The sequence below is a fragment of the Benincasa hispida genome, chromosome 12, assembly GCF_027475165.1.
Source record: "Benincasa hispida cultivar pf3 chromosome 12, pf3_genome.v1.1, whole genome shotgun sequence".
NCBI lineage: Eukaryota > Viridiplantae > Streptophyta > Magnoliopsida > Cucurbitales > Cucurbitaceae > Benincasa > Benincasa hispida.
In genome coordinates, this window is record NC_143489.1 from 49235597 (window position 1) to 49248769 (window position 13173).

Consider the following 13173-nt stretch of genomic DNA (forward strand, 5'->3'; position numbering starts at 1 on the left):
TTGGTTTTTCAGATGTGTAGTGTGGCCTGCAGTTGGAGGACAATTCTTCATTCATGTTCCATCAGGAACTCTTAATTCAGGTTGGCATTCCTTCCTTACCTTGCTAAATGATGCTTTGTCTCTCTTTGAAGCTGAACCGGTGACAAAAAACCCCCTCTTAGTCCCAAATTCATATGCAGACATAGTAAGGGGAAGAAATTCTATGGTTAAGTCTGTTTTTTCAGAAAAACAGTGTCCCCTGACCACTCAGAGCACCAAAAAACTGAGCAAAACTAATTTTTGGGTTCAAAAACACCAAGATGTCTTCAAAGAAGATTTCAGTAAATTGTGGGTAGTCAGTCGTTTTTGTGAATTCATTGAATGGATGGAAGTTTCAGAGGTACTAAGGCAGTGGTCCAATTCTAAAATTTTCATCAATCCTCTTTCAACGGAATCAACCTTATTAAAGCTGGAAAAGGGGAATTTGGAAGAATTGATTGAGCATCCGGGTGTGGCAAAAAATAGGATATCTTCACCTAAAGCTTGAAAGGTGGAACACCAACTTACACAGCCGGCCAAGGGTAGTTAAAGGATATGGAGGTTGGATTTCAATTAAAAATCTACCATTAGAATTTTGGTGCAAACAAATATTCGAAGCAATTGGTGCATATTTTGGTGGATTAGAAGCCATTGCCATAGAAACTTTAAACCTTCTAAATGTGGCAAAAGCTAGAATTCAAGTTAAGAAAAATTTATGTGGGTTTCTACCCGCAACTCTAGAAATCTCAGATAAAAACAGGGAAAGCATCTTCCTACATTTTGGTGATATTGAATTCCTAAACCCTCCAAAGAAGGCCAAGAGGTTTTTTAATGAAAAGAATCTCTCAAATCCGGTAGACAAGGCTAGACTTAATCAAGTATTAATAGATGAAGGATTATGTAATTCAAATGAGGCTGAGCAATGGTCCTTCCTCAAGACAACAGTCAATCACTTGAACTTCTCTAGAAATCCCCTGTTTTCAAAGGAAATTTTGTCCCAAACGATGAAAGGTATCAAACAACCGGAAAAGGAGATTCAAGGAACTTCCCCATCAAAAAAGTTGACTCCGGTAGCTTTTCAGATGGATGGAAGAGAAGCCAGCCCGTCGGAAGTTAATATTGGTGAAGACCAATCCGGAATTTCCCTTAACCGGTTCAGTATGAACAAAAAGAAAGAGAAAAAAGAGGAGTCATTAAGAGGAGAGAAGGAGGTGCATTTATTGAGGAGAGAACCTCTAGAAAATCCAACTCATTCCAAAGGAAGTCCAACGGTTTCTACACTACCAATGGCCCCCTTAATCCCCTCTCTCGGAATCCCAGCGGCCTCCAATTCAAATTTATATTCCGAGGAAGTCCAACAGTCTATGTCATTAAAGCAAGGAGAATTTTTAATAATGGACAACCAAAAAGTCCATCTGAAAGCCGCAGCCCCTCCGTGCGGTGGTATTTTGGCCTCCAAGTTTTCAGGTGATTTTCCCGCCCATACAGAAGGTCAATCGTCACTTTCTGCCACTCCCATTCACACCTACGAATCATTACGAAAAGATTTATTAGGTGGCTTTTCCTCATCCTCTCCCTTACCCGGAATTAATCCAAAAAATACAAGCAAGGATTCCATTTTAAAACCTTTTCGAAAACACTTCATAAGAAAGAAAACCTCCTTCCAAAACGGTTGGACTTCTCTGTTGAATGCAGACATATTAGAGAATTGTTGCATCAAGGTACAACTACCCTCCAGCACCTCTTCCAGGTCAGTACCTTATCCCTCTCATCCCTACTCCTTCTCCTTTCAAGATTTCAAAGTCCGAGACTCACAAGTAGCCTTCATAAGAGGCTTATTTGATCCTCCAACAGAAGATTTTAAAGGCTATGACTCGGAAGAAGACTCCCTGCTCAGTATTAGCAGTGATGAGAATGGCAGCCTAGTCCCTGACTTCCTCCAAGAAGAAGAGTACCTTGATTATGAGCAGCAACAAGACTTGCACTGTTTGTTCCAACCTGAAGAAAAACTCAACACAGTTAGTATCATCAATTCTTGCATTAAACCCATCGATAAAGGAGATATTCCCAGCAATCTGATTTCATTGGCAGAGGATTGTGGATTGATCTTGGGTTAATTACAAGAGCACACCATGAAAATCATTTCATGGAATACTAGAGGCTTGAGTGATGCCTCCAAAAGATTGACAGTAAGACGATGTGTCAAAAAAGTCAACACATATTTGGTCATGATCCAAGAAACCAAGAAAAATTCTTTTGATATCAGATTTATAAAAGAAATTTGGAGTTCCAAAAACATAGGATGGGAGTATGTGGAAGCACAAGGTCATCCAGGAGGCTTGTTAACCATGTGGCATGAAAGCAAGATCACTGTGATAGAAGTTTTTAAGGGAGGCCATTCATTATCAATTAAATGCATTACATTATGCAAGAAAACAAGTTGGGTCACATGTGACCCTATGGATTACAAAGAAAAATCATATTTGGTCGGAATTATATTCACTTTCAGGGTATTGTTGCGAATCTTGGTGTATTGGAGGAGATTTCAACATCACTAGAAGGATTCAAGAAAGAAATCTAACAGAGAGATTAACAAAAGGGATGAAGAAGTTTAATAAATTTATTGATTCAGCAAAATTATTGGAAATCCCCCTTGGTAATGGCCAATTTACTTGGTCAAGAGAAGGTCCTCCAACTTCTTCTTTACTTCTTGACAGATTTTTTGTCTCAAATACTTGGGATGATACCTTTGCAAATACTAGAGTAGTAAGATTGGCAAGAACATGTTCAAACCATTTTCCAATTCTTCTTGAAGCCAGATCGTTTGAATGGGGGCCATCTCCCTTCAAATTTTGTAACAGTTGGTTATCCACAGTAGAAAGCTATAAAATTATTAAAGACACTTTGTCCATGGGTGTTCAGCAAGGTTGGGCTGGATTTGTCATCTCTATGAAGCTAAGAAAAGTTAAAACAACCCTTAAAGCTTGGCATGTAGATTTTGAGACAGCAAGAAAATCAAGTGAGGAAGTGTTATTAAGAAAATTAGAGGAAATTGATCAACAAATAGAAGCTCATGGTTTAACTGATTCAAACAGAAGTTTGAGAAATGTGTTGATGGCTGAACTTTCCTCCCATTATAGAACAGATGAAAGAAATATAAGACAAAAAAGCAAGCTGAATTGGCTAAGTTTAGGGGATGAAAATACAAAATTCTTCCACAGATTTCTGGATGCAAAAAAAAAAGAAGGAATCTGATTTCTGAGCTTATAAATGATTAAGGAGTAGCAACCAATTCTTTCAAAGAGATTGAAAACCTCATCTTAGATTTCTACTCCATTCTATATACCAAGTTTCCAGGTCAAAAAACAGTCCCTCTCAACCTAAAATGATCCAAAGTGTCTACTGCTGATAATGCAAAGCTGACAGCTAGGTTCTCTTTAGTAGAGATCAAATCTGCCCTAAACCTGTTAGGTAAAAATAAGGCCCCTGGACCGGATGGTTTTACAGCTGAATTCCTTCTCAAATTTTGGGATTTCTTCAAGGATAAATTCCTATAACTTTTTGAAGACTTCTACAACAATGGAAAGTTAAATTCATGTATAAAAGAAAACTTCATCAGCCTCATTCAGAAGAAAAAGGATGTTGCTCAGGTATGTGATTTCAAGCCAATAAGCCTAACTACTTTGTCTTACAAATTAGAAGCTAAAGTGTTGCAGAAAGGCTGAAAAAGATAATGCCAAGTATAATAGAGGCTTCTCAAAATGCTTTTATCGAAGGAAGACAAATATTAAACCCAATTCTTATTGCAAATGAAGTGGTTGAAGACTACCGTTCTAAGGGAAAAAAGGGTGAATTTTAAAACTTGATTTAGAAAAGGCCTTTGATAGGGTTGATTGGGAGTTTCTTGAAAAAATTCTGGTTGAAAAGAATTTTGACTCAAGACGGATTATGCGGATGATGGGTTGTATTTCCAACACAAAATTCACAATTTTTATAAATGGAAGACCTCGTGGTAGAATTCAAGCTTCAAGAGGAATAAGGCAAGGTGACCCTCTTTCTCCTTTCTTATTTCTACTAGTCAGTGAAGTCTTAAATGCACTACTATCCCAGCTTCAAGAAAAAGGCAAGTTTGAAGGCTTTATTGTTGGCAAAGACAGAATTCATGTTTCTCTTTTGCAATTTACGGATGATACTCTAATTTTCTGCCAAGATGACAAAGAAAAGCTTAGCAACCTAAAGAAAATACTTGAATTATTTGAGTGGTGTTCGGGGTTGAAGGTCCAATTGGGAAAAATCAGCTTTATGTGGCATCAATATAGACCATTTCAAGTTACAATAAGAAGTTGCCATCCTAAATTGCAAGGCTGTCTACCTCCCATTCATGTACCTTGGCCTTCCTCTAGGGGACTACCCTAAACAATTAGCTTTTTGGCAACCAGTGATTGACCAAGTCCAAAGCAAATTGGACAAATGGAAGAGATACAACCTTTCAAGAGGAGGTCGCGCCACCCTATGTAAGTTAGTTCTTTCTCATATACCAACCTACTATATGTCACTTTTTTAGATGCCAGAAAAGGTGATTCGAACTCTAGAAAGAACATTGAGGGATTTTTTTTGGGAAGGGCATTCCAAAAGCAAAATAAATCATTTGGTTAAATGGAGCATAGTTTCATGGTCCCAAAAAGATGGTGGTCTTGGTATTGGTGGTTTGAAACTCATAAATCAGAGCCTTCTAGCAAAATGGGGGTGGAGGTTCATCATTGAGGACAACTCACTTTGGAGGAAAGTAATTATCAGCATTCATGGAAGAAGTAAGTTTGGTTGGCATATCAATGGTAAATTTTCCAGCAGCCTTAAAAGCCCCTGAATTAACATTTCAAGATTCTGGTTAAAAGTGGATTCCTTGGCAGCCTTCAAAGTTGGTAACAGTGAAAGGATAAGCTTTTGGAGTGATCCTTGGTTGGATTTGGTTCCTCTAAAAATCTCATTCCCTAATCTTTTCTCCATCTCCACCAAACCCGAAGGTTCATTACAAGATTATTGGGATGAGATTTCAACCTCTTGGACTTTTCATTTTAGAAGACTGTTAAAGGATGAAGAGGCAGAAAACTTCAAGCTCCTGTCTGGAAAACTCAATCACTATAAACTTAATTCGACTCCTGATAAAAGACGGTGGTCTTTAGAACCAAGTGGGTTTTTCTCAGTCAAGTCTCTTGTAAAGCATCTATCCTTCTCCTCCCCAATTGGTCAGCTACTAGAATCAGCCTTATGGAAGTCCAAGAGTCCTAGAAGGGTAAATATACTGATTTGGATCATGTTGAATGGCTCACTTAACAGTGCAGATATCCTCCAAAGGAAGTTACCTACTCACTATATTTCTCCACAGGTTTGCTCTCTTTGTTGGGTAAACTCAGAATCTCTCTTACACTTGTTCTTCCAGTGTGTTTTTGCATAAAACTGTTGGACATCTCTCTTTAAGTGCTTTAATGTCAGTTGGGTTCTTGATAATGATTTTAAGGCTAATGTGCAACTCTTGATCGGCCCATATTTGAAGAAGAAGCCAAGACTACTTTGGACCAACGCAGTTAAAGCTTTATTATCAAAAATTTGGTTCGAAAGGAATCAAAGAGTGTTTCAAGACAAAGCTTCTACTAGCTCCTTTAAATTTGATATCGCCAATATCAACGCCTCCTCTTGGTGCTCTCTTTCCAAAGCTTTTCAAGACTTCTCTTTACAAGACATCAACCTTAATTGGAATGCCTTCAGTTTCCCGCTCTCTTGATTTTGAAACAGCATAGTGTTGGTTATTATTTTTCAGTTTATCCATCGGTTGTAAGCCTTGTCATTTGCAAGGTCCTCTTCATTTTGTACTTAGCTATGGATTCTAGTCCTTCTAGGAGATGATGAGAATGCTAGGGAGGTATCAACCTAGTTGAGATGTCCTGGTGCATTTGCTGATCCTTTTTGTGTTTTTTAATGTGCTGGATTGTTTTGCACTTTATGTTTGTTTCCTTCCTTTTACTTGTAACATCTTTCATTATCTTAATGTTTCTTGTTCAAAAAAACAATGTGAATAGCTTCCTCCACAATTCTTTAGAGAAAAGACAATCAAGAATATATGTCGAAAGTCTTCATTGTCCTTTATGCAGAGCGGGCAAATTGAGGGCAACAAGAAGTGATTTGGCAGTTTCCTTTGGAGAGATTTTAAACAATTAAGAGACCCAAAAATCATCACCCAGATAATGATGTTAACTCTCCGTGGGTAGCTTGATTTCCAAATAGATTTGCACAGCTTGCTAAATATTGGAGAGGATGAAGCCAAATGTCTAAACAAAGACTTAACAGAGAACACATCTGAAGCTTCCAATGACCATCTTCTGGAATCATTTCTTTCAGCTACTCTTTTACCCTCTAGAACTGTCAAAACTCAAAAGATTCTGAAAATCCAGCATCTCTTCTTCTTTTAAAAGTCTTCTAAAATTGATATCCCATGAGAGAGTAACCAAATCCCAATGATCAAAAACCGATCCATTGGGAAACAAAGTAATTTTGAGTGATCTTGGGAACATTGTACCCAAAAAAGAAGAATTCAACCATTTATTATCATGCCAAAAAGAAATTCTTGTACCCTAACCAAGATTAAAGGAAGCCAAATTTTCAACTTTTAACCAAGCTCGAGAGATATCTATCCAAGGACTTCTAAAGCTTCTTCCAACTTTTCTAGATGTATGACAATCATAAGGGTCACTCCCATGAATACTCTTCACTACTTTGCACGAGAGAGCTTCCACTTCATGAATGAATCTCCATCCCCATCTTGCCAATAAAGCCACATTTCTGTTTTTTGAATCACCAAATCCGAAAATGATTTTGTTGTTGTTTTAAGATTAATTCCCACTTGCCATTGATCCCTTCCCAAAAGAAGTTCCTAATTATCTTTTCTAATTCCACAAGCACCTTCAAAAGCATTGCAAAGGAGGACATGCAATAAACCGGTAGAATGGAAAGAACTACCTTAATCAAAGTGAGTCTCCCTCTTCTAGATAATTGATCACAAGAGAAAATGTTTCCAAGTAAGATGTTACCTAGAGAATACTTATAAAAGAACTTCGAAACAGAAGCTCAAAAAAACACATGGAACCTCTCCAAGGACCAAACATCATTAGGGTCCCTCTCCACACCTCTAAACACTTTGACTCTATTGTTCCTCTTCCCCCAAAGATCCCACAATAAAGTGCACCTCCGCAAACCATAAGAAGCGGCCTCTCTCTGAAAGTATACTCATCAAGAATCAGACTCCCGACAACAAAATCTCCTTGAGACTCAGAGATCATCAAAGGAAGCACTTTTCTCAGAGGGTAAGCCAGAAGCTTGGCAAGGATTTTATAAACACTAGTTACGAGACTAATGGGCCTAAATCCTAATCCCACGTGATCTACCTGTAACCAACTCCCTTCATTTTGGCCTAGGGCCCCCACAACTTGACCTAGGTTTGGATCTCTTCGTTTCTTTTAGCTTAATCCAACCAGACCCAGTTATAAACCAACTAAGCCCAATCTTTTTACACAATTAACTCCGCCATCCTCACACTTTGGATTGATGGGAGCTTCTTTTGTTCAAACTGGGCAATTTTCTACCCAAGGCACACTATTATTTGTGTTCAATTGGCTTGAAAGATGAGTTTCTTTTATGTTTTCATGCATATTTTGTTGTCAATGATGTTCAGTTGTTCGGTTTTTCTGTTGACTACATTCTTTTTAAACTAAAAGGACGAGTTTTTTTTTTTTGGGAGATATAGGCTGATGTAGTAGGATTAAGGTAAATTGGAGAATCTTGGTCAAATCCTTGATTAATTAGGATTAGGATTAGTTTTCTTGGTTAATTAGGAATAGGATTAGTTTCCTTGGTTAATTAGGAATAGGATTAGTTTCCTTGATTAATGAGGAATGATATTAGTTTATTTTCCAACTCTCTATAAGTAGAGAATTGTCTTCTTGTATTCATAACTTTTGATTCATAATAAAGACTTTAATGTGATTCTTGGAGAGTGCTCCTTTCATCCCTTAGGCTACATCATAAATTCCAGTTATAACATGCCAACCTCTCATGTCAAAAGTTAAGTTTAGCATAAACTTTCAATTCAGCCTGAAGTGTAATTATTATAAATTCCAGAAAACAAAAACCAGTTGGAGGATCAATTCAATAGATATCCATACAAACTAGTTGATTCAATCAAGGGGAAAAAACAAAAACAAAAGAGAAATGTAAAAAGAGTTGTGAGACTCACGCTCGCGGCTGATTTGCCTGAAATTTTTGTAATCACCCCCACAAGAAGATGAATCGGAATCAGAGAACGACATGATCCAAGACCAAGAATCCCTCCGATCAACACTTGGTTTCAATAGATAAACAGAGATCCTTTACCAATTCAGGAAGTTCTGAAACCAAGAAGAAGATTGGGGAAGAAAATGATAAAGGAAGTTCACAATCTTCACGTGGTGATGACCTGAAAATCAATAACCCAAAAAGTAAATGTAATGCCCCGACTTTTTAAACTTAAACTTACTAGGGACGTTACTACGTGCATGTTCGAACATTTTAAAATTACTTGAGAAAAGGCATGGAGAAAATTACTTTTTAATAAAACAGTTGAAACTTAATATTTTGAGTCCCATTGAAAACTTGTAAAACGTAAAACAAAGATAAAGGGTTAAACCAATAGAAACGTTTTTATACTATAACTTCAAGATTTAAATGATTTAAAGAACATAATGAATGTGGAAATGTGACTCTTCTAGACTATGACACTGTCAACCAATCTTCTGGTCATGCACCCCATATACTCCTATCATTACTTGAAATTTTTTAAAGCGAAAAGTTGAGTATTAAGAATACTCAGTAAATGATCCCACTATCAAAGTCAAGATATGCAAATATGAATTATGCTGCCATGACCTTAGTGGGACTTAAAACTATGCCTTCTTGGTTTTCCACTCCTTTTTTATCGATCTGCATCACTTCACTTTGATATGCATCAACTCTATGCACATAATTTGCGTGTACTTAGAGCTTCTAGACAAACATCACTTTCAGTCTAAAATTCATGATTTTTATGTAACATACACGTGCATGAGGTTCAACATATAAAAGTTTAGATCATTATAATGATGCAACCTGGAGCAATTTTCTCACATACATTAACCTCAAACTTTCGGTATGCATCTCATTCATAAACACTTCATATCAACATGCACACCAACTTTTCATTCACATCTCATTCATCGAGATAGCACATCATCTTGCACGCATAAACATAGCATATCAACTTGCACACATAAACATAGCATATACTAGTACCACTTTACACACATAGACCTAGCCAACTACAGCACACAATCCCCAACCTAGCACTCTCCGGTAATAAAGCCGCTTACCTCGTATCAATTCCAAACCACTTATTGCTTACAGAAAAACTTGACCCAAAACCTAAAACCATATTCTAAAATTACAATATTTCTGGTCCAATTAATGCTGTAAATTTCACCAAAAACGCCTAGGAACATTACCCAAACTGTCCTTTATTTCAAAACTGACTCTAGAGCTCAATCGAACAATCTAAACCAATCTGAACCTAAGTACAACGAAAAATTAAAGGGTTCAGAGTCCAATTTACCGCATTCAAATTGAGTTCAAAAGCGATTTAAAGCAACACTAGCTACTAAAACTCACTCTAAAGGTCTTCAATCCTGCTGTACGGTGTTCGAATTCCTTGAACTCACAGATACGAGGTCGAAACTAAGTGGATAAAACGATCAGGGGTCAAACGAGTCGTAGATGTTGCAGATATTTGCAGTATAAAAATTTCCTTAAAATAGGATCGTCATCGAGTGTTTCCGAGTCCGATCTCAAGTGGGTCAGTACTGATACTCGTCAAACAGAAGGGAAATACACGTCAATGGTCTGTTCGCCACTGATTCAATGGAATCAATGCCGGTTCGCCGAGACGGCATCGGTGGAGCTCGTGGGTCACGCAGATCGATAACCACCACCGGGGCTTACCGCTGTTGCGGGAAAAAGAAGAAACGGAACAACCGGTAGCGCAGAAATGGAGGGGTACGTGGGTTCGAACAATGGACACAAAGGCAGCGTGGCGTGGCGTGGCGTGGCTCGCGCCTGGCGCTGCGGTGTGCGGCGGCCGGAGGTGAAAGAGAGAACTGCGAGAGAGGGAGGAGAGGGATGCAGCGTGGAGAAGAAATGTAAAGGGCAATTGACAATGCGAGAGAGGGAGGAGAGGGATGCAGCGTGGAAAATGGACAAAAATGACCGAAGTTTGATTTGAATCATTGTAAGTTTGATTTTGTTCTTTTAGCTGTTTTTTAAATATAAGTTTTTTTTATTCTTTAACGATGAAAATGATGTAAGCATGGAAAATATTAATTGTATAATTACTCTTATGTCCCTTATTAAATTCTCATTTTCAATTTAGATAATTGACAAAAATAACCTTTTTGAAGTTTTAGTTTTGAGTTTTGAACCCTTTTTAAAAAGCTTGTTTTTTTATCCCACAATTTTGAAAATTAAGTAAAATTACCTTAACGCCCTTCAAACCCTCACTCTCACTATTTTCCTTTGCCATTTTCAGTCACTCCTCAATCTCACTCCATTTATCTCTATTTCCCTTGCCATTTTCCTTTTCATTGAAGATTATTTGGGATTTTTCAACTAAGGTATGGATTTTCATTTTTTTCACTCAATGTTAGTTTATGTTAGATGCTATAAAATGATTATTTGAAATCTATGTTAGATCTATGTTGAATGTTATTTTTTTTTTCCTAAAAACATCATGTTCGGCGTTTTCTGAATAAGTTTGGGCCTAAAATGAGTTTTCAAAAATCGATCTTACCCGGTTGGGCTTCATACGATGGTGACCGGGTATGTGACCGGACGGGGTAGATTTGGGGTAGATTTGGGGAAGATTGCGCCCAGTGCTTGACCGGTCGGACCTCATGTATATTTTGACTAGGTATAGGCAAGAAAGAAAGGAAAGGACGAGGGGGAAGGGGAAAAAACCGAGTAAGGTAGGGGATGCCCGACCGGGCTTCATACGAGGGTGGTCGGACGGAGAAAAATGGGGAAGAGATTTGGGGAAGATTGGTTTGTGGCTTGGTCTGGTATTGGACCAGGCCAAAATCCTATAAACTTATGACATGAAGGCACGACGGGGATCGGGTAAAGGGAAGGGAAGATCACTATATAGCCCGGTCATGAGCCCGACCGGGTACTGAACCGGGCCAAAATCCAAAAGTGAGGACTCCCTATGAAGGCTCGACCGGGACCGGGTAGGTGTAGGGGGTGCCCGACCAGGCCGGAAGTTTCACCCTATTAGATTTTATGTCTTAAAACTCGTGGTTTGTAAATAATGGAACTTATTATGAAAAATAAACGTGTTATTAAATTGATATATTGCTTATAAAAAAATCCAATAAACCTAAAAGTCTCTTGACTATTGATGAGTACTTGAACTTTATGTGGAGACATAAAGGTGGATCAGGTTCGAGTAAATAGTCAAAATGATCTATAGTATATGAATAAGGTTGGGTACCATATTCTGGTAACACTATTGGGTGCGCCCTGCTTTGTAGTTGTTACAAGGAGTTGTAAAGTGCTATAAACAAAATGATCCTAATTCGTTCATGTTGGGGTATGAGGAGTGGGGGTATCCTTGTGCAAGATCGGACCACAAAATTAGTTGCTCTTGTTTTGTAACGTTGTTTATTGTTTAAGACAGACTATTTCAAAGCAATTACTTAGATAATTTGACCTTAATCCTGAGCTAACTATGAACTCCTGTTTATTTGGAATTATTCTTAGATTTGCATAAGTGAGTTTGGCTCAACAGCGCCGACTCAATAAACCTCCCATTTCAGGGATAAGTCCGGATAGATAGCTGGGGACATAGGGTGCAAGACGGAATTCACTCCTACCCGCTTTAGGGATAGTAGAGAGGTTGTTCCCTTAAATGTTGATTGTGGGTCTTGAACAAGGGACCCCGCCCTCTCATTGACCCGAGAGGGACTCGGTTTTGTTGATTGGATCACAAAACAATTGTTCACTAGGAAATCAGTGAGAACTTAAGAAGCAAGAGATAATTTCGGGGGTAAAACAAAGTTTCGACCCAACCATTATTATGAACAACCTGTAGGGTTGACTTGCTAATCATGGTTATATTGAGTGGACATAATATATTTATAGTGAGAGAGTTCAACTATGGGTTTTAGTGGAATGACCCAAGAGTTAACGAATGGGGGTTAGATCGATCTAATGAGTTTAGCCGATTAACCTCGGATCGTTGGAGCCCATGATATGTAGGTCGACGAGGTCCCCTTACTAACTCGAAAATGGATTACCTCTAAAGTAGCGTGATAAGTTAATTTGAAACGTTCAAATTAGAATCAAACGGAACTGGAGAATATATATTTAAATATATGAAGATGGATTTGTGTAAAATTAATTTAATATTTGATATTAAATTAATTAGAATTATTTAAATTATTAATTTTATGAAATTAATTTATAAAATTAATAATTTTTTATTTTAGAAATCAAATATGATTTTAATATCAATTTTGGATTTTGGAAATAGAAAAACACAAAAATGAAAAATTGGATTTTTCAACTTCATCCTCAAGTTGCTCACAAAGAACCCATTATCTTCAACCTTCAATAACTTTAAGTATGAGCTGCATCCCATGCAGCAAATCTCTTTACATGATAGTCTGCAATATATTGAAGAGATTGGAGTGAAGTTGAAGTAATGCAACCGATAGAATTTTAGCTAAAAATCCGGGTAGAAGAAAGTGTTCTTCATTTTGGGTTGTTGCATTGAGCATTCTCCAAGTTCTCTTTGATTCCAACTTATTTTGAGTCCCACAACTCAATCAGAGCACCAAGAGAATAGTATGGAAGATCTTATGGTGGTCTGCACAAAGATTTGGAGGAATTAGCAGTTGGAAATTGAGATTTTAACGGTTCTTCAAAGGCATGTCTTGAAACCCATTAAACTTTGTTTGAGCATGCTTTCGCGTCTGCCAAAATTAATCAATTAGAGTACTATCGATCCTCGTCACTTCCACTACGTGCGGTACCATCCCAACA

At 37.7% G+C, this 13173-nt stretch overlaps 1 protein-coding gene across 17 annotated transcripts in view; it reads right to left on the bottom strand.

The window, feature by feature from the left end:
- LOC120068094 (SNARE-interacting protein KEULE-like) overlaps positions 1-10371 on the bottom strand; it is a 35951-nt gene extending 25580 nt beyond the window's left edge. For 3 of the 17 annotated variants that reach the window (XM_090308110.1, XM_090308109.1, XM_090308108.1), the window contains exons 1-3: positions 9748-10350; positions 8306-8524; positions 1645-2016 (exon numbers count right to left, since the gene is read on the bottom strand). In XM_090308110.1, the coding sequence (XP_090164236.1) occupies positions 1645-1735 (91 nt within the window). In that variant the 5' untranslated portion in view covers positions 1736-2016; positions 8306-8524; positions 9748-10350. Of the gene's footprint in view, positions 1-1421; positions 1544-1644; positions 2017-8305; positions 8525-9747 lie in introns of those variants that run through there. The other 14 variants (XM_090308124.1, XM_090308122.1, XM_090308120.1 and 11 more) reach the window with 9 other exon arrangements.
- Between the last annotated feature and the right edge of the window lie 2802 nt (positions 10372-13173).